At 47.7% G+C, this 17,734-nt stretch overlaps 7 protein-coding genes across 7 annotated transcripts; 3 read left to right on the top strand and 4 right to left on the bottom strand.

Annotated features, from left to right (window-relative positions):
* Positions 1–1,174: 1,174 nt before the first annotated feature.
* N7484_004691 (zinc-binding alcohol dehydrogenase family protein) lies at positions 1,175–2,320 on the top strand (the record flags this gene model as incomplete). The annotated part of the gene is made up of 2 exons (XM_057115111.1): positions 1,175–1,731; positions 1,786–2,320. The coding sequence occupies 2 exons, from the start codon at positions 1,175–1,177 to the stop codon at positions 2,318–2,320; spliced, it is 1,092 nt and encodes a 363-aa protein (XP_056975251.1).
* Positions 2,321–2,634: 314 nt separating this feature from the next.
* N7484_004690 (uncharacterized protein) lies at positions 2,635–3,336 on the bottom strand (the record flags this gene model as incomplete). The annotated part of the gene is made up of 3 exons (XM_057115110.1): positions 2,635–3,135; positions 3,188–3,229; positions 3,283–3,336. The coding sequence occupies 3 exons, from the start codon at positions 3,334–3,336 to the stop codon at positions 2,635–2,637; spliced, it is 597 nt and encodes a 198-aa protein (XP_056975250.1).
* Positions 3,337–4,004: 668 nt separating this feature from the next.
* N7484_004689 (Zn(II)2Cys6 transcription factor domain-containing protein) lies at positions 4,005–5,656 on the bottom strand (the record flags this gene model as incomplete). Its single annotated transcript, XM_057115109.1, has 2 exons — positions 4,005–5,105; positions 5,162–5,656. The coding sequence occupies 2 exons, from the start codon at positions 5,654–5,656 to the stop codon at positions 4,005–4,007; spliced, it is 1,596 nt and encodes a 531-aa protein (XP_056975249.1).
* A 2,071-nt stretch (positions 5,657–7,727) lies between these two features.
* Positions 7,728–9,144, top strand: N7484_004688 (acyl-CoA dehydrogenase family protein; the record flags this gene model as incomplete). Its single annotated transcript, XM_057115108.1, has 2 exons — positions 7,728–8,903; positions 8,956–9,144. The coding sequence occupies 2 exons, from the start codon at positions 7,728–7,730 to the stop codon at positions 9,142–9,144; spliced, it is 1,365 nt and encodes a 454-aa protein (XP_056975248.1).
* A 186-nt stretch (positions 9,145–9,330) lies between these two features.
* N7484_004687 (transcription factor domain-containing protein) lies at positions 9,331–11,816 on the bottom strand (the record flags this gene model as incomplete). The annotated part of the gene is made up of 7 exons (XM_057115107.1): positions 9,331–9,548; positions 9,610–10,116; positions 10,170–10,435; positions 10,519–10,956; positions 11,010–11,324; positions 11,378–11,484; positions 11,604–11,816. The coding sequence occupies 7 exons, from the start codon at positions 11,814–11,816 to the stop codon at positions 9,331–9,333; spliced, it is 2,064 nt and encodes a 687-aa protein (XP_056975247.1).
* A 740-nt stretch (positions 11,817–12,556) lies between these two features.
* On the top strand, positions 12,557–13,975 carry N7484_004686 (uncharacterized protein; the record flags this gene model as incomplete). Its single annotated transcript, XM_057115106.1, has 1 exon — positions 12,557–13,975. The coding sequence occupies one exon, from the start codon at positions 12,557–12,559 to the stop codon at positions 13,973–13,975; it is 1,419 nt and encodes a 472-aa protein (XP_056975246.1).
* Positions 13,976–14,153: 178 nt separating this feature from the next.
* N7484_004685 (MFS transporter) lies at positions 14,154–15,971 on the bottom strand (the record flags this gene model as incomplete). Its single annotated transcript, XM_057115105.1, has 1 exon — positions 14,154–15,971. The coding sequence occupies one exon, from the start codon at positions 15,969–15,971 to the stop codon at positions 14,154–14,156; it is 1,818 nt and encodes a 605-aa protein (XP_056975245.1).
* Between the last annotated feature and the right edge of the window lie 1,763 nt (positions 15,972–17,734).

Here is a 17,734-nt window from a genome sequence, read left to right as displayed (position 1 = left end):
CTGTGTTTCTCAATTTCTTGAGCCTGTGAATTTGGGGAAGCCCCATATCCTGAGCAGACCAGCCGCAGTCGTGCACAATTTCCACATTCACCTGGCTTTTCGTCACATTTGACCTGTTTCCAAATGAAACGAAACGGTTAGACAGTTATAGGGCCAGCGAATGCACTGAAACAACCTACTTTCCGTGCACGGCAGGTACGACAGCCTGTCAATATTAGTATATTGATCTTCACACTTTACATATTCTTCACTTACCAAAACGTGAGCGTGATGGTTTTGGGGCAGTTTTGGATCTCATGCCTGTCATCAGCCATGTATTCACTTTGCGAGTTTTCCGAAATCATCAGGGAGGCATTTCGTTGAATAGGTGTCGGGTCATCGGCAAATAACGGCCTATCGGCTGACGTAGAGGCAGGTGGTGAAATCCATGTGCTAAATGACGAGATGGAAAAGCGGAGAATGCGGGGCTGGCGTTTTGGGTTCACGATCTACAAAACAAATCATTCGTGAACATGACTTTCCTAGTCTCTCACTGTCTCTTCAGTTGAGAATATCCATTAATACGTAGTGTATCTTTCATAATAAATAGTCAGACGTCTAGGCTTGGTCTGAATATTCATCTCAATTCTGGAAGTTGATCGATGGCCGGGGGCCGTATGTATATACATCGCTCACTTCCTCTGGTCTCTAGCTATGAAAACTTATGCCAAACACACACCTAGTCCACATTCAGGCCCGCATCCACGGGAAATATTTTTCTTGATTTGAATCCATGGCTCGTGGGTGCTATAATCTTCCAAAGTTCCAAAGTTCCAAGGTTCTATGACCTGGGCGACCCACTGACATCCGCAACAAAAGTACTTTGTCAAGGGCATTGGGCTACGCCCACCGCTATTTCCTAGAGTCCTGCAGATGCAGCTTCATATTAAAGACCGATTCTATCGAACTATGGAAAATTTCCAATCAGGCGAAGTTTCAGGTTCAGCGCTGTCGTACACAAACAAACGTTATGTTTTTCGCACGCACTGACAATTGGGCACCTGGACGCTTCGAAATACGGCATGCTTATAACCCTGAAATCTCCGAGATCCTATCTCGTCCAACTTATCTCATATACCAAGCGGGACGTTCAATCACAGGCGATACTTTTTTGTTGTGAGCACTGTTGTCCACAATGGAGTCCACCTTCGGAATCCCGCCTTCTCAGACGGTGATACTTCAGCATGAAGCTGGGGTCCTGAAAATAACCCCTGGCATGCCAGTGCCAGATATTGGTCACAACAATATGCTTGTGTCTGTCGAGGCAGTGGCTCTGAATCCTTGTGATTTCAAGATGCCTCTCAGATTCCCCACGCCGGGTCTCTGGGATGGTTGCGACTTTGCAGGCATTGTTGTGTCGCTGGGAAGTCAGGTCGCTGCTGATGGTCGGTTCAAACTGGGAGACCGTGTTTTCGGAGCGGTTCAAGGCTCAAAACAATCCGACCCCCAATCCGGGGCATACTGCCAATATCTCCGTGCAGATCCGGATTTTACGTTCCATATGCCGAAGGACATGTCCTTTGCCACTGCTACCGCTCTCTCGGGAACAGGAATTGCGACCCTCGGAGTTGCGCTATTTTGGTCGCTGCAGCTGCCAGGAAAGCTGGATGGTCCAGCCAGCAAGGCTGAGGATGTCCTGATATATGGCGGGAGTAGTACCATTGGGCTAGTCGCGATTCAAATGGTGAAGCTGTAAGTCATTTTTGTCTTGTCCTATAATGACCTCCTTGAGCTAACGCCTTGCAGCTGCGGCCATCGGGTCATCACAACGTGTTCCCCTCACAATTTTGACCTCGTCAAATCCTACGGTGCTGATCTTGTGTTTGACTACAATTCTCCAACTTGTGCGACGGAGATCCGAGCCGCAACTAAGAATGCACTTCGATTTGTACTTGACCCATTCTCGGAAGCCAAAACATTGCGCTTGTGCCAAGAAGCAATGGGTCGTACTGGTGGCCGGTACTGCGCCCTAGAGCAGTACCAAGAGAGTCTCTGTACGCGAAAGACCATAAAACATGAGCTAGTGATGGGAGGGGCTATATCCGGGGATGGTGTTGAGCTCCCAGAGCCGTATGGTATCCCGCCTCGCCCAGAGATCGGAGAATGGGCTCGGAAATGGTATCAATGTCTTCAGCAACTGATCACAGAGGGAAAGCTCAAACCTGTCCCTATGGAAACCATTCCGGGGCAGTTTGAGGGCATAATGAACGGGCTGGACATTCTCAAGAAAGGCAAGGTGTCTGGAAAGAAGCTTGTTGTTCCCATGTCAACTCTTGAGTAGCTACTTTATGTACAAGCCTATGAATGGATGATACAGAGTTTTGTTGGTTCTAAAGATTGTGCTATCACGTGCCCGACAGCAAATCCTTAAGGTTATTGTCTATACAAGAGGTCAAATTGTTTAACATTTTGTAATACCCCCATGCAGGGAATGGAAGATTAAAATTTCATGAAAACCATATAGTTCGAAGTGAAGAAACGAATGTAGAGAACCTCAAAGATGGGAGACGAATCATGAATTCTACTATGGAGTCACCAGCAATTCAGTTCCCCCTTCCACGATACCGCAACAACAGAGTGAGTGACCACTGACAACTAGCATTGGTAATCATAGACCATTCGAGCAACAACCGGCTCATTCTTCTGGGAGTTCTTCGACGTAATGACGTTACGGGTGAAGTATCGTTTCCCATTGATCATCTCAAACCCCCAAACCACTTGCGCAGTCCAATCCATCTTCGTGTTATAAGCAGCCTCATCAATAACCATGTTTGAGGAACATCCGTCTTCCAGTCCCTGACGAAGCACATCGTCCTTGATCTCTGCGGTATTTATGTACCGCAACAGCATGTTGATATCCCCAAAGATTGGAAGTGACATGTCTTGCCCAACTCCGTTTACAGGATAGGTTGTTTCACTATTGAATCCACCAGGATGGATGGTCTGCTTAATGTGCAGTGTCGTGACTGAGCTGATGTCAGATGAGGAGTCGGTTGCGCCTTCGCTGCTAGCGTCCGACGATGAAACCGACTGGCTGATTTGCAAAGTGAGGTTGGCAAAACGGAGGACCTTCCGGGTAATCCATGGTACACCTTGCTATTTTCGTTCAGCTATTTATGAAACGGATTCTTTGGGAGAATATGCATACCACAGCAAATATTTGATCGGGATCATCGGAGAGCTTCCTATTCTAAGATAACTGTTAACAGACTATCCAAGCACATTTAGCTCGAGGAAGCGTACCAAGCTCCATGTTCCAACAAGGTTGGTGACATTTTTGGAGATCGGAGTAGCCATGCTTTCTTAGATGTATTGATTTTATTGGGGCTTAAAAAAGCAGTTTTCATGGATTTTCGGCATTCATGAGAGGGGAGCCGGTTCAAATATCAGTACCCAAACTTCTGTGCGAAGCACATGTAAGACCTCATTTCGGACTCGGTATCGGTATCGGGACTTACGGGGCTAAAGCTGAATATTCGATTCATCAGTATATCGGACTCGGTGATTCATGGACTTCCATTCAGTTGTGATGTTAATTTGGAGAGGCACTCGGTAGTTTTTGAGACTTTTCGCCGTGTGGTCATATGCGAATATGAAATGCAACCACGAAAGGAAGCATGATCAAGGCTCAAAGTAAGTTGATTCTCTGGAAGGTCAAATGGATGTAGCTTTGAAGTTTGCTAGGGTACTGGGTTGCGATTATATCTCATTATCTAGCCAAGGTTCGTCATTATATTTTCTATTATCTTACCGACACACCAGCTTGAATATCCGACCATTTACTAGTAAATCCAACCAAGAAGCATACCAAGTAGACTTATCATGTGTCCACTGTGGACCAGTTTACTTATACCACTCATTAAATATTCTTGTGCTTGGCGCCCATGTTGGACAGAAATCAAATGGCAGTACATCCCTTGTCACACCACCACAAACCCTTTGAAGAGAGCCCGGACAAAAAGTTATCATACACAGACTGAATCATTCACAAGTTTTCGCAAACAACTCATTGTCTCTTTCAAAGGGATCCCACCCTCGATTTGTTCTTGGGTCATAATATGGTCTCGCACGGAACTCAAGGGGCCATTTGCTAAAACAGACGCAACAGGACCCGTACATCCATCCACGTCACTGCAAGGCATTCCCAGAGCCCGTTCAATTTTTGCCAACATATTAGTGCTCATGTCAATCCAGACTTGAACTTCTACTGTGAGGCTTCTCTCCATTTGGAATTGACCGTGCTGAGAGCTTGGCAGCAGAAGGAATGCAGCAGCGTCGGCGGGTGGAACGAGAAGAAAGAGTTGATAGAGCTGGCTAAATATAGCACGATATACGCGAATAAGATGGCAGTAAGCTGTAAGCATTCCCATGGAAGTGGATACATCATATTCTGGCGGTGATGAATTTGTCGTTTGATCTGATGAGGGTGGCTTGATCGTGCGTTGGCATGAATCATGAGACGATGATGTAGATTCAATTCTTTTCTCCACGCCTTGTGGGAACGCCCTCGCATCCTCAAACATATTTGGTTCTGCGTTTGAAAACTCAATACTTGGAATGAGATTTAAGGAGTCTTCCGATGCGCCAATCCCAGATTGAAGGATCTCTAAGAATTTTGTAGAATGGTCGAGCATGCGAAAGATGGGGATCTCGAGCTTTCCCCCCGGCGAGTTCATGATATCGCCAAGAAAGGCTGAGGGCTGCGAGATATCAGACCCAGACTCCAATAGCTCGAGATCATCGATCATCTCCAAGTTGAGCTTGAGGAGCCTTTTGCGCAAGTCGTAATTGTTTGTTGAGGTCAATTCAATTGTGCCAGAAGACCCTTGCTTCTCATTCTCAGCGACGGAGGAGATTCTGTCCCACGGAACATCCCAATGACTGTCCACGAGGGATGGGGGCCCCGTGTTCAAGAGTGCTGGGGGATCCGATGGCATAGACGACGTAGCACTGATGTGAGATTCATCTTCAAAATTGAAGGAAGGGTCCATTACGAGTGTATGGGACGCCAAAGGCTGATGATCCATGCGACAGTCAGGCTCGAAAAAGATGTCGTCGACTGGAGGCTGCTCATAACCAGATTAGTGATTTATCCCTCTCAAAGGTATTGCTAAATGCTCACCATAGGATAAACGCCGGTAGCCCAGGATAGCTGCTGCTCATTCCAATGATCGAGTTGAAATGGCGTAGAAGGGTAGGCAGCGGCCTGAAATCCCATATCCCCTGTAAAAGGGGGTAGAATCTCAGTATTCCAAGGTAAAAAGCTCTCTGAATATGCCCAGCTGTCGTATTTCGGGTGGTCAGACTTATGGAAGCTTCCGGATGAAGCAGGCTTTTTCACTTTCGAGTTGAAAGATTTGTGCAGAATAGGAATAGAATGTCGCTCGGAGCCCATGAACCTTGGATCTGGGCCCTCTGGGTAAGAGCAATGACCGCTTTTTGAAGATAAATAGTTTGAAGAAGGGTGGTTGACACTTGTCGTACACACGACCTGAGCTTTGAGACATCTTTCGCATGATCTGCCATTCACATGATCACGTTCACAGCGTAATTTGAATCCGCGACATCTATCGCAAGCTGACCTTCGAGATTGTCGATAATTAAGAGCTGGATGCATCTTGATTGAAAACTCAGAATAGGTCAACTGTTGTTTGGGGATAGTACTGCACAGGCGTCAAGTATATGTAGGTAACTAGATGTGGCGGAATATGCACCTTCGTGACAACCTTGAAATTCATAAGAAGTACCGATCCTCCGCCATATACTTCAGACATGACCAATTTGAATATGATCTACTTGTAGATTAGACCAAGAGAGAGGGCTAGCAGATGTTTACCTAGCTGTGTTTGAAATACATGGCCACGGTACTGGGTCTCTCAACATGTGTCAATGGCGGGGCCAGAACAAATTCTCCGCTTGTTTAGAAGCGCTTCCTCGTTGAACGTTACGTGCGATAAGTTTAACTGTTCTTTGAAAATCTTGAAATATCTTCTTTCCATTCGACTGAAAGACAGGAGAAACTGAACAAAGCGTGAAATACGGTTACGCGAATAATATTTGTAACCTATCAGCATCTACGAAGGCGGATGCATATCGAGTCCCCACCAGAACACAGATGACAAATTTTGACAGGAACCTATTCTTCAAAGTATTACACAAAGCAACGCATGTAAAGAAGCCCTGAGGGTGGATACACAAGGACAAGTGGTTTTCTCATATGAACGGGAAACAAAAGCAAAACTGATGTTATGGAGAAGACCAACTCAGGCCATTATGACAGGTTCAATTTATCAGGGATACCATGTGAGTTCCTGTATGACAAGAAAGCACTGACAACACATTGTAGAGAGCCCAGGGGTTTGGTTTGGGAATAGCCGCTGAAGTCGTACATATATCCCAGGCAGCCGGAAAAATTCAAATCAGAACCGACCAGGGATGGTGCTGGAAACTCTGTTGTGGGTTGACCTGCTAGATCGCCCATCTAGTATACGCCACTGCCCTTACGCCGTCGTTTTGAAAATTCCGAACCAACCGCGGTACTTGAGTTGTACTGCGCCTGTAGCTTTAGCCCAAACGGCGAAATGAGCGTCGAGGACAAAAATAGGTCAAGGCGCAAATAGATCGCTTGGCAGATAACGCAGTTCTTCCAATTCTATGGGTTCCTGATGGGCTCATTTCACTTGCGCGTGTGACACAGGGTATAAGATTAGATATCCTGGTTCTCGTGAAACGCCTCTTGCATTAACTATACCGTAGAGCACGTTGATTGGGCCCTCTTCAACCTTGTACTGTCTACCCGCGTGCAACGTGAGCTAGCCATGGCGCAAACGTGGGCCTGTGCCATGGTTAGGTTCGTGAATAGTTTGTTTTGATACTTGGTACCAACTCGTCGGAAACGCCCAAACGAGCTTTTTTACGTTGCTATTCCTGCCTAGATGCTGTATCACAGTCTTTTGCCATTATAGACTTGACAAGATTTGAAAATGATGTTGCAGATTGACGGCTGAAACATGTCCAGAAGCATTTGTTATCCAGTTCGCCCCTTTGAGTTCCTTCGGCACATAAGTGTGGTCGGCGCTCTGCTGCAGGAAAGCGAAATGAGGCGAATCACTTGATTAGGTGCAAATAAACACGTAGCAGTGCCATAAATCCTGGCTAAGAAAGCCCACATATCCAGTTGCCATGTACTATCTTGTATATGAGGTCTTTGACACGACTTCCTTCCAATATTGAAGAGAATGGCAGTCACTGCTAGAAAACAGTTTACGCTAGCACTGATTCTCGCTTGTTGCCATTGCTTTCATTGGGCCGAAGGAAATTCCAAATGTTGTGCATGATAACCTGCCCCTATAGCCCAAATCATGATTGACCAGGGGCTGCAGGCTATTCAGGGTAACAGCCCGTTTTTAGACTAATTTATCGAATGACTCCGCAGGAAGCGTGGATTGGCCAAAGCAAATATGCGATCAATATTCTCCTAGTACTAATCGCTACCTACTTTGCTCACCAAGAAACTCACGCGCTCGCATAAACACTAGCATAGATGCTGAGATGGAGAGGGGTGTAAGCCGAGGTCCGCCCAGCGAGAATGCGGGGAAGTCGACACTGGCTACTTTGTATGTGGAGATACACCGTGAAAGTATCATCATCAAACCGCGACAGAAAGAATCCTTCTTGTGGACAGCGATATGAATTTTGATTTACCAGCTGAATTAAAGTCTCACCTTGAACTCATAGATTCTTTTATCAATTCCACAATTCTTCCCCTCCAGCATTCTAATGACAACAACCGGTTCTTCGACCATAGACGAGAGCATTCTCGAACAGACTGGGACAATAAAGGCAATCCGCGCCCAGAATGGGAGGCGCTGCTGAGTCAAGCCCGTAATCTGAGCGATGAGGCAGGCCTTTATCGTTTCGCACTCCCCAAAGAATATGGGGGCGAAGAGCATCCCAATACGAATGTTTGGATGTCAGCAATTCGATACCACCTAGCCTCACATCCGGCATATGGAGGCGGGCTCGGATTGGCAAATGACTTGCAAAATGAGCATAGCATCGTGGGAAATTTCCCTGATATCTATATGATCCACCATTTTGGCAGCGAAGAGCAGCGCCGCACTTTGATTCCAGCTCGCTTGCGCGGCGAGTTTCGAACAACCTTTGGTCTGACAGAGCCGGACCACGGGAGTGACGCTACCTTCATGTCGACTATAGCTCATCGCGACCGTGGCGGCTTCGAGATTACCGGAATGAAGAAGTGGCAAACCGGTGCGCATAATTGTACTCATCTCATTATCTTTGCACGTACGTCTGGCTCACCCGGATCTGCCAAGGGTATTACTGCCTTTTTGGTTCCACGGGATACACATGGGGTTCGGATCCTAAGTTATGAATGGACAATGAATATGCCGACGGATCATGCAACGGTTGAGCTGGATCGTGTCTGGGTGCCAGAGACTGCCATGTTAGGATCCTTGGACAATGGTTTGGCCATTGCGCAAACGTTTGTGCATGAAAATCGTGTCCGACAGGCGGCTAGTGCCTGTGGTGCTGCGCGATTTTGTCTAGAAAGAAGCATCATACGCGCTCGCGAACGCAAGATATGGGGAGAAGGTAAAACGCTGGCGGATAACCAAGCAATTCAATTCCCGGTGGTGGAGCTCATGACTCAGGTAGAAATGTTGCGACTGTTCATACTCAAGACAAGCTGGGAAATGGATCGTCTTGTTGCGTCAAGTCGGGTATCAGGAAACAAAGTGCCACCATGGGTTGAAATCGAGCGCAACCTGAGTGACCAGGTGTCGATGTGTAATTTCTGGGCGAATAGGTTATGCTGTCAGGCTTCTGATAAAGCGATTCAGGTCAGTCTCCAATTATCTTCGCGCTGTTTGGTGGAAAAGGCTGACTGAATAGATTCACGGTGGGGATGGGTACTCACGCCATTACCCTTTTGAGCACATTTATCGACATTTCAGACGGTACCGGATCACCGAGGGGGCAGAAGAGATCCAGATGCGCAAGATAGCTGCATACATTTTCGGATTTATAGGACCAAAGAAAAAGCAGCTGGACAACGAGGAGAAGTTGAAGGCTAAAATTTGATGGTCTCGCCCACCAATTTTGCTTAAGACAATATTGCAGCATATTCGAGACAATAAATCACTTTTATTTGCATGGTATCTCTGGTAAACAAATCGCTGAAAATAACCGTCTATAGTCGATATAAGACAGCAATGAAAATCCGCAGTAGCACAAAATACTAAGAAAGAAGATGTCACTAGGTCAACATTATAAGACGGGCGGGGCGACAAATGAGTCCGGGATGCCCTCGAAAACCCAGTTGAGAGAGTCGAAAACTTCAGAGAAACCAGCCTCGCTGAAAAAAGCCCCGCTCTCATCAAACTGAGCTGGTAACATCAATGATGGGTCTTCGAGGGAAATTTCCTGTTGCCGGGCCATGGGTCCCGGTGCCGTGGTGATGTCCATATTTGCCGCAGCGGCAGCCGCTGTAAAATTTAAGTGTCAGCATGAACTATTGAACTACTCAAACCTAAATGGGTAGCCTACCTTGCATTTCTTCCATGCTCTTCACTGGACGGAACCGCTGTCGCCAGCGCCATACAGTATCGTAGACATGGCTCATACTCATCCGGCAGCGAACCTTCAGTTGAAGGCCATCTTCCCCAGCTGGCTCTGGGCCAGTTGCATTCCACATTTGAGCAAGAATGTCAGCAAGGCGGATAGGTCGATCGTGATCCATGACGCTGATCCGGCGAATAGCCGAGATAGCGCCATTGAATAACAACTTTCCGTGATTGAAGTCAATGTGTCTGTTGAAGCTGCTCTTCAAAAGCTTCATCAAAGCAAAGGCAGCGGAAACAATCATTTGAAGAATGTAATTGGTCGAATGACCAATAGGCTCGCTCGGGTCAGTTTCAAGGTCGAAAACCCGTCCCAAAAACGAAGTAGTTGCGATGAAAAGCTTGGCAAGATTGTCGCTCTGTGCGCTAGAGCCCAGGAAAACAAAATACCGGAAATGTAGCTCGGCCGCACGTAGGTGAATCATGTTAATTGCTTTTGGAATGTTAGCTGGGTTGTGGGACACGTCGAAGCCGCCGGAATCCTACCAGAGATTTCCTGTCCAAACTCAACTTCCATATCTCTCAGTTCACTCTCGAGTATCTGGACAACTACAAGCTTCTCCCTACTGGTGAATTCACCAGGATCAGGCTTGCTACTATAGAGAGCTTTGGTCACCCGATCACAGAACTTTTCAATACGCAACCGAATAGCAAGTTCGGGGGGCAGATGATAATCAGCGTCCTTCAAGGAACCAGGCTCAAGAGCCCAGTCGTACATTGTGCTTGGGGGTTGTCCGTAACCAGTCGCAACGCTTTCATACAATTAGCCAAAGGAAAAAAAAAAAGAAAAAAAGAGAATGCTTTTCCTTGTGCCAAGATGGCGGGGAATACATACTTCTGGGCGACCATGTTGCAGATAATCCACGTGTGCAAGCGATCCTTGAGTGCTTCGCCTTGAGCACCCATCTGGAATGTCGTGAACTCTTCAGCCTGAACTGGGCGGTGCAAGCCCAACTGCATGGCAATCTGCATCATCAGACCACTAAGCATAAATGTAGCATCGGTCCGTTGACTTGTGGTGGGAAGAGGCCATGTGCATAATACACACAGTGCTTTGACTACTCGATAATCTTGGGGGACATTGGTGATGGTCGACCACAAAAGACGGCTAAATGGCCCTGACAATGCACTCAAAAGACCTGGATCAGACGGGGATCGTCGACTAGCCACACATACAATCGTCCACGCCAGCAAAGGACAACGACCAAGATAGACCTCGGGGGGCTTTGGCAGATTCAGAAGCGGAAGAAATGGATGATAATACTTGAAGTATCTTGATATGAGAGTTAGCTTGGTATCATAACCCGCTTTATATGAGAAACATACTGTTCAAATAACCGCGCCACGCGCGCTCTTGATAGGGTAACATCTTCGAGTCTCCATGGTGTATTTTCGTCTTGTGATATGATAGAGCCAGATCTATGCATCGTGAGAGGCGTTGAGATAGAAGGATGGTTCTCTACTGGAACGGACACCGGGCGTGACCGATCGATCGCGGAAGATTCACGCCGGCGGAAACCTTCTTCTGAAGTCTGTGACATCTCATCACCTGTATGATGTTCACCAGTCTGCTCATGTTCAGGATTGGTTTCAAGTCGACGACGGAGATCAGCAATTTCTTTTTCCATTTCCGCATTGCGTCTAGGCATTGTTTAGTGAAATCCATAGTTGGGGAGGCCTAAAAGACATTTTACCTTCGCTTGGAAATACGTTTAAAGGATTGTTCAACTTTGCAATCAATGCCTAGCCTGCGGCAGCGTGAGCATGCCGCGGCAGGAGTTTGTACAATGTCACATCGTAGCTGATTATGGTCGCGGAAATATCAGTATGGCACCAGAGCAGTATTGGGTATAGGGGGCGATGTGGGCACGTCTATTTGGGGAAGTGGAACGAGGGTCGGAGAAATGGCATGTGGCTCACCTTCTGTTGCTTACACTCATTACAGGCCTTCCGGCTTCCACCTCGGCGCTTGCCCGTGACAGGCGGGGTCCTCTCCATCTCGCCTGATTCCGGGCTTCTCTGCATGAAATTAATGCCCGGGGTCGGGCGGGGAAGACTGGGGGACCGAAAGTCGCTTTGGGGAATCAAAGGTAGGCCACTCGGTGCCAGCATATTCCGATAGTCTAAGTCCATTGGGATCGGCCTTCGTTCGCCCGATATAAAACCCCATCGAACGTGAGCAATTTGCTCGTGATGTCTATCTGCCGGAAATCGGAGAAATCAGCGCAGGTGAGGAGGCTTTAAAAGGGGGAAACACCCAAGGATTCGTCGTGGTGGGGCCGCTGTCCGGATGATGATTTGATGGAATCAATGAGCGGCAGTCGGCAGTTTGTGCTGAGTCACCCTGAAGCCTGAGGCAAGAGCTCGCTCCAGGCAGCAAGGCGACACGGCAACAAGGCAAACATTTATGCTTCCCTAAGCTGCGGGATTTGCCCCTACATACTTGTGAATGATATTGTATGTAATTCTTAAAGTATTCAAATCCACATTTGTCGCTCGATAGATTGCTTTACATTTTTATCCGACTTTTGATCAGCTCCAAGCTATCTCATTAAAAACCAGGTCGTGTCTACGGTACAACAGACTGGACGGGTTTTTCTTTATAGTGAGGCTATCTTTATTCGCTATGGATCGGGCATCCCTGATCTTACTGTAGCCAATGATCGGTCAAGGGGTGACCATGTTGGCATGATCGAGTGGATCGAGTGGAGCAACCCTGGAAAATGAGGGGGAATCAAGGGATCCGCACATATGATACGCCGTTGCGACCGGAGCAAAGGATTTGGCCCAGGGCATCTGGGATCTTTTTGGTCTCTTCTCTCTTTTGAGAAAATGAAAAGTTCTTCCAGGCACTTTGCTTCACACTATCCGTCATGGCTCGACTAATACCGTTGCTTGCGCTCGCCCTCGGGGCGGCCGCATATCAGGAGCCGTTATCGTTCGACGAGGCCGAACAGCTCAGTAAGCTGCGCAGTGCGATCAAGAATGTTGTCGTGCTCGTCCAAGAAAACCTCTCTTTTGACCACTTTGCCGGTGGTCTTACCTATAATAGCAGCATCGATGGCTTAGTGAATCGAAAATATTGCAATCCAGCAAATATATCCATGCCCGACACATCCCGCCAAGTTTGCGCGGCCAATACCGCACAGAACATCGCTGCCGATGATCCCAATCACAGCATTTCTGGTATTAATATGCAGATTTTCGGATCATATCACCCTCCTGCGCTCGCAGAATCGTCCATGAATGGTTTTATCACGGAGCAACGACTTTCCTACCGACTGGAGCGCTTGCAAAAACAACAGGAGTTGGACAGGCCTAGCAGACCTGCAATACAACATGATGAAACACGAGGAATGTCACCAGAAATGATCGATCTACTCGAACGCGAACGTGCGGCTGAGGTCATCGATTATTTTACACCCGAGCATATTCCCGTCTTCAATGCGATCGCCGAGAACTATGTTCTCTTTGATCGATGGTTCGCCGCCGTTCCCGGGCCTACCAACCCTAACAGAGCATATCTCACATCGGGTACCTCCTACGGGCATGGCAGAAACGATGAAGCCTTCCTCAGATCAGAAATGCCACAAAGATCAATTTTCCAACAATTGTCAGAAAAAGGAATCAGCTGGACAAACTACGAGGAATCAACAAGATCGAGTCCACAATTTTTGCCCGACGCAATGTTTTACGAATGGACCGCAAAGTCTATCACAAGCAAGACAAGTGTGAAACCGATTGAGAACTTTTATCAAGATGCAGCCAATGGTGAATTGCCGCCGTTCACATGGATCAACCCCGAATGCTGCCACTATACTTCAATGCACCCACCTTCTCCCATCAATATGGGTGAGAACTATATCAAGGGCATTTACGAAGCACTACGGAACTCGCCTCAATGGAATGAGACACTGTTCATTCTGACGTGGGACGAGCATGGTGGATTTGCGGATCATGTGCCCCCTCCGATGAAAGTGCCCGCCGGTGACAGCCTGACATACACTGAAAGAGCTGCTGACGGCGGTGACTATACATTCCACTTTGATCGTCTGGGCGTGCGTGTTCCCACAGTTCTTATTTCTCCTTGGGTTGGAAAAGGTCTTATTCAAAACAAACCTGATGGAGACAGCGACTTTACCCACACTTCTATTCTAAAAACCCTCTCTGAGCTTTGGGACTTGGACATCCTTACACCTCGAGTGGAGTGGTCGCCTTCCTTCAAGCATTTGATTACAAGTGAATACCGGGATGACACACCCGAAAGGCTTCCTGAGGCAGCAAACTTTTAGGAGCAAGATCATACTGGCGTCAAATTATTATTATGTAAAATGTTTATACATTATCTTCAATCAGGATGGGGGTATTTAATATGGTATCACAAATCATAACCTGAGGAGAACGAGAAACCGGCGCGCGGGTTTAAACTTTTGGCGATTCAATAGTGAATCTGAGATGAGCGTACAAGTCTCACTTGCGGCCGAAGCCAAAGAATTTTGATACGCGACCTTGGGCTGAGTTCGATTGTTGTGTGATAGCAGAGTTGCGCGTGTTCACACGATCGATATCGAATGGATTCGCCTCATATGTTTCGATGCGCTCAAGCGATGTACGGGAAGACATCGACGACTGATTATCCACCGAAACTCTCACGGGCTCTGCGGCCTGCTTCTCCGAGTTTTCATCTGCGACTCCTTCGGTCTCTTCCACCTCGCTTGTTTCGTTGGCCTTCCGGTTCAATGCACGCATGAAGTCATCTGCCTCAGCAGCGTACTTGCACTTGCGCCGAATAGCAGGTCCATAACGATAGAAAATGAATGGGAAAGGGACACAGGCTAGCGAAAGGAAGGCGGGCACACACGATGCCCAGTGGATTCCCAGATTGTTGTACATGTATGTCGTGAAGAGAGGGAATCCGGCACCAAAGCAAGATCGGATAATCGAATTTGCGGCAAGGACAGATGCTGCGTAGATTGTGTACGCATCGATGAGATAGTTCATGATTCCCAAGAAGACAAATACCATGCCGAAACCAAAGGGCGCGGTAGCGAGCACACAGACAATCCATGGGATTGACGGGTAGTTCGTCCATGCAAACCAGAACAAGCCGATAGGAATAGCTATACCACCGAGCATTGTTGGCGGCAGGCGTGCTTCAGGAGGTGCGAATCCGTTGTGTTTGATGTGGATGCGAATGTAGCGTTTGTTGTCGTACATGTTCAGACCGACGGCGATCATCATTCCGATCATCACAGAGAGGAACGGCAAGCTGCCGACTCCTTCACTCCATCCTCTTATCTCCTGGAAGACAATGGGAAAGGCATCGAAAAGCATGTATAATGTGCCATACACGATCGCCATGTAAAGAGAGAGCAAAAATACAATAGGCTCGGCGAATAGAAGGATCCATGGTCGTTTGAGAGCAGTGGTGAAAGCGTCCCGGGCAGAAACCTTTCCGCGATCGATATCCAGCTTGCTGCGATAAACCTTTCCGGTTATTTCAGACAAGCGCTCTGCCCGCTTACGGAGCAAAACCGGGGCGTATGTCTCTGGAACGATAAGACTTCCCAATATCCAAATCAAACCTGTGAAGACCGCCAAGAATCCCTGCACCCATCGCCAACCAGCGTTCTCGCTCAGGAAACCTCCAATAACAGGTCCGAGGGTAGGTCCGAGGAATGGTGCTCCAGCAAAGAGACTCGTGGCCAACCCACGCTTCTCGGCAGGGAAGATATCAGCAATGACACCACCAGCGTTGGTAAAAGGGGATGAGCCAAAGGAACCGGCAAAGAAGCGGAGGATGATAAGGGAATATGCATGCTGAGCGCCGGCTGCGCCAGCGCAGAATGCAGCGAGTGAGAAGAAGGTGATCAGAAAGACTATCTGACGTCCAACAAGCTCACTCATAGGGGCCCAAAGCAGAGGGCCGACAGCAAATCCCAAGACAAACAAGCTCACTCCCAGCGTGGCGACTTCTTCGCCCACATGCAAATCTGTAAGCACTTCATTAATTCCACCTGCATATGCCGAGGACGATAGCGAGACTGCGAGTGTTGCAAATGCGACCAAAATAGTATATGTCCATTTTAGGCCAGTGGAAAATTGCATAGGGTTGCGAGGGTCATCGGGGATCCATTCAACAACAAAAGGCGAATCTTCGGTACCTGCGCCAGCGTAGGGATAATCGATTACTTCGGGTGTGCAAACGCCCTGGTCGGTCAGGATGCGCCAATAGGGGATGTGTTGTGGTCTTGGCGCCTCGGGAGAGCCTTTCTCCGCTGGAGACATGATGAATGCGACAAATTGTTAAACCGGTAGTGGACTGAATAGAGTGCAGGGCGGAAGGGTGGGCTCCATTCTTTAAATAAAGTCCACGATTAAAACAATCATGCGTAGATCAACCCATTGCCTGACCAATATTTTACAAATTTCACATACCGTATCAGCTGAACTAGATGGGTAAACAATTACGCTTTCTGATTTGCTATGCGCCGATATATTACCCCACTAGGTGGAGTGGGCTTGCCGCTTTTCCGGGACCACAAAACCATTCGGTTGTGTTATCGGCAAGCCGATCGATCGGATCTGTATGCTCAGGGCGACTGCCGTGTGCCTCGGCGCTGGCAGACAGTGTATGGTACAGATGTGTGACGGACCCACCTCGGGTTGATCTCTGCTCAGGTGCCGATCCATGTACTCTATATTCTTAGAGATAATACAGGGTTCGGAAGTTGCAAATTCAAGGGGGTGGCGCACAGCGTCTATTCGTGGATTTCTTAGTGAACCTTGGGCATTTGCCCGAGCCAAACGGCACTATGCCCTGCGCCCATAGATACTTGGAAGGCCTCTCATATTTAACACATCTGTCTGAGGTTGTGGTCTATAGATATCAGTGTAAGTGAAACTATCCAGGCAGGATGCTGAAGGGGGCAACACTGTTCGTATCTTTTGAGCCCTGCCCGTGGCCCAAAAGCCTAGTGGGTGAAGCAGCGAGCATGGGTGCAAATCGCCGGCAGCGTCTTACGGCGGAGCACATCCAACCTTGGAAGGTCCCTTATCTGAGATGCGAAAGTGGAAGAAAAAAAGGGTTCGCTGTATTACAGGTGGTATCCCGGACCTTGGAATGGGTCTACAGATACACTGCATATGAATAGGGTAGAAGACCTCAGGGTGGTCTGCAGCAAGAATTAAAAACGTGATCTTACGAGAAACCACCTGGGCACGTGGTTATCTCAAGTAGGCAGTAGGCTCTGAGTCAACTATTCTTCGCATGAATGTGGTTGTTCCCCGCACCTGATGTAGCAATGGAAGCAATAAGGTCATCGATAGTACTGCAGCAAAGGTTTTGGATGACTCGATGATTCGAACTGAGTAATTCGCGAAGATACACGATGTAGGTATATAACAGCCAATCATCGTTGAAATTAACCTGGCTCTCGACCTCGGGAGGGTTATATCTCTTCGTAGTTCTCAAGTTACTGTAGAACATGACATAATGGAAGATGGTTTCATGAAAGAGTGTTTAGTAGTTCGCTGTATCTATATGCCACCTTCAAGGGCATTTACATGTGCTGAAAATAAGCTCAGATCTTGAATGATCCCTGGGTGGTACTGAGTGTGACAAAGTGGGCAATTGGGATTAATGTACAAGACCATAGGAATATTTTATTTGAGTGCGTTAGTCTCTCCCAACTCTAGTGGGGTGGAAAACACAAAGAAGACTCCACTCAGTGTTAGTGTCAAGTCAAGGCAAATTCTAACTTTTTCCCTCCATGACACGCCTTCGGAGCCTCCGATCCGAGATCACGTGATCCATACAATTGTCCTCATGCTGTCAGTTTAAATTATTGATGAACTTCAACTTCTTGCTATATCTGGCCTCTACGTAAATATACATATCCAGGCGTCGATTTAGAGCTCTGGCAAGTAGTATCCTGGCGTGGATCTTGTTGTCTTGCCTTTCGGTTCGATTTACCTAATAAAATTCGTCTCCGCGTGTCGAGTATGTGGGTCGCCTGGCGTGACCCACTCTATGCAAGCGAAAGCGGAAA

The sequence above is a fragment of the Penicillium longicatenatum genome (genome assembly GCF_028827895.1).
Source record: "Penicillium longicatenatum strain IBT 33135 chromosome Unknown contig_2_segment0_segment0, whole genome shotgun sequence".
Lineage (NCBI taxonomy): Eukaryota > Fungi > Ascomycota > Eurotiomycetes > Eurotiales > Aspergillaceae > Penicillium > Penicillium longicatenatum.
The sequence above is the reverse complement of the archived record's forward strand: the minus strand, read 5'-3'. Positions and strand labels throughout refer to the sequence as shown.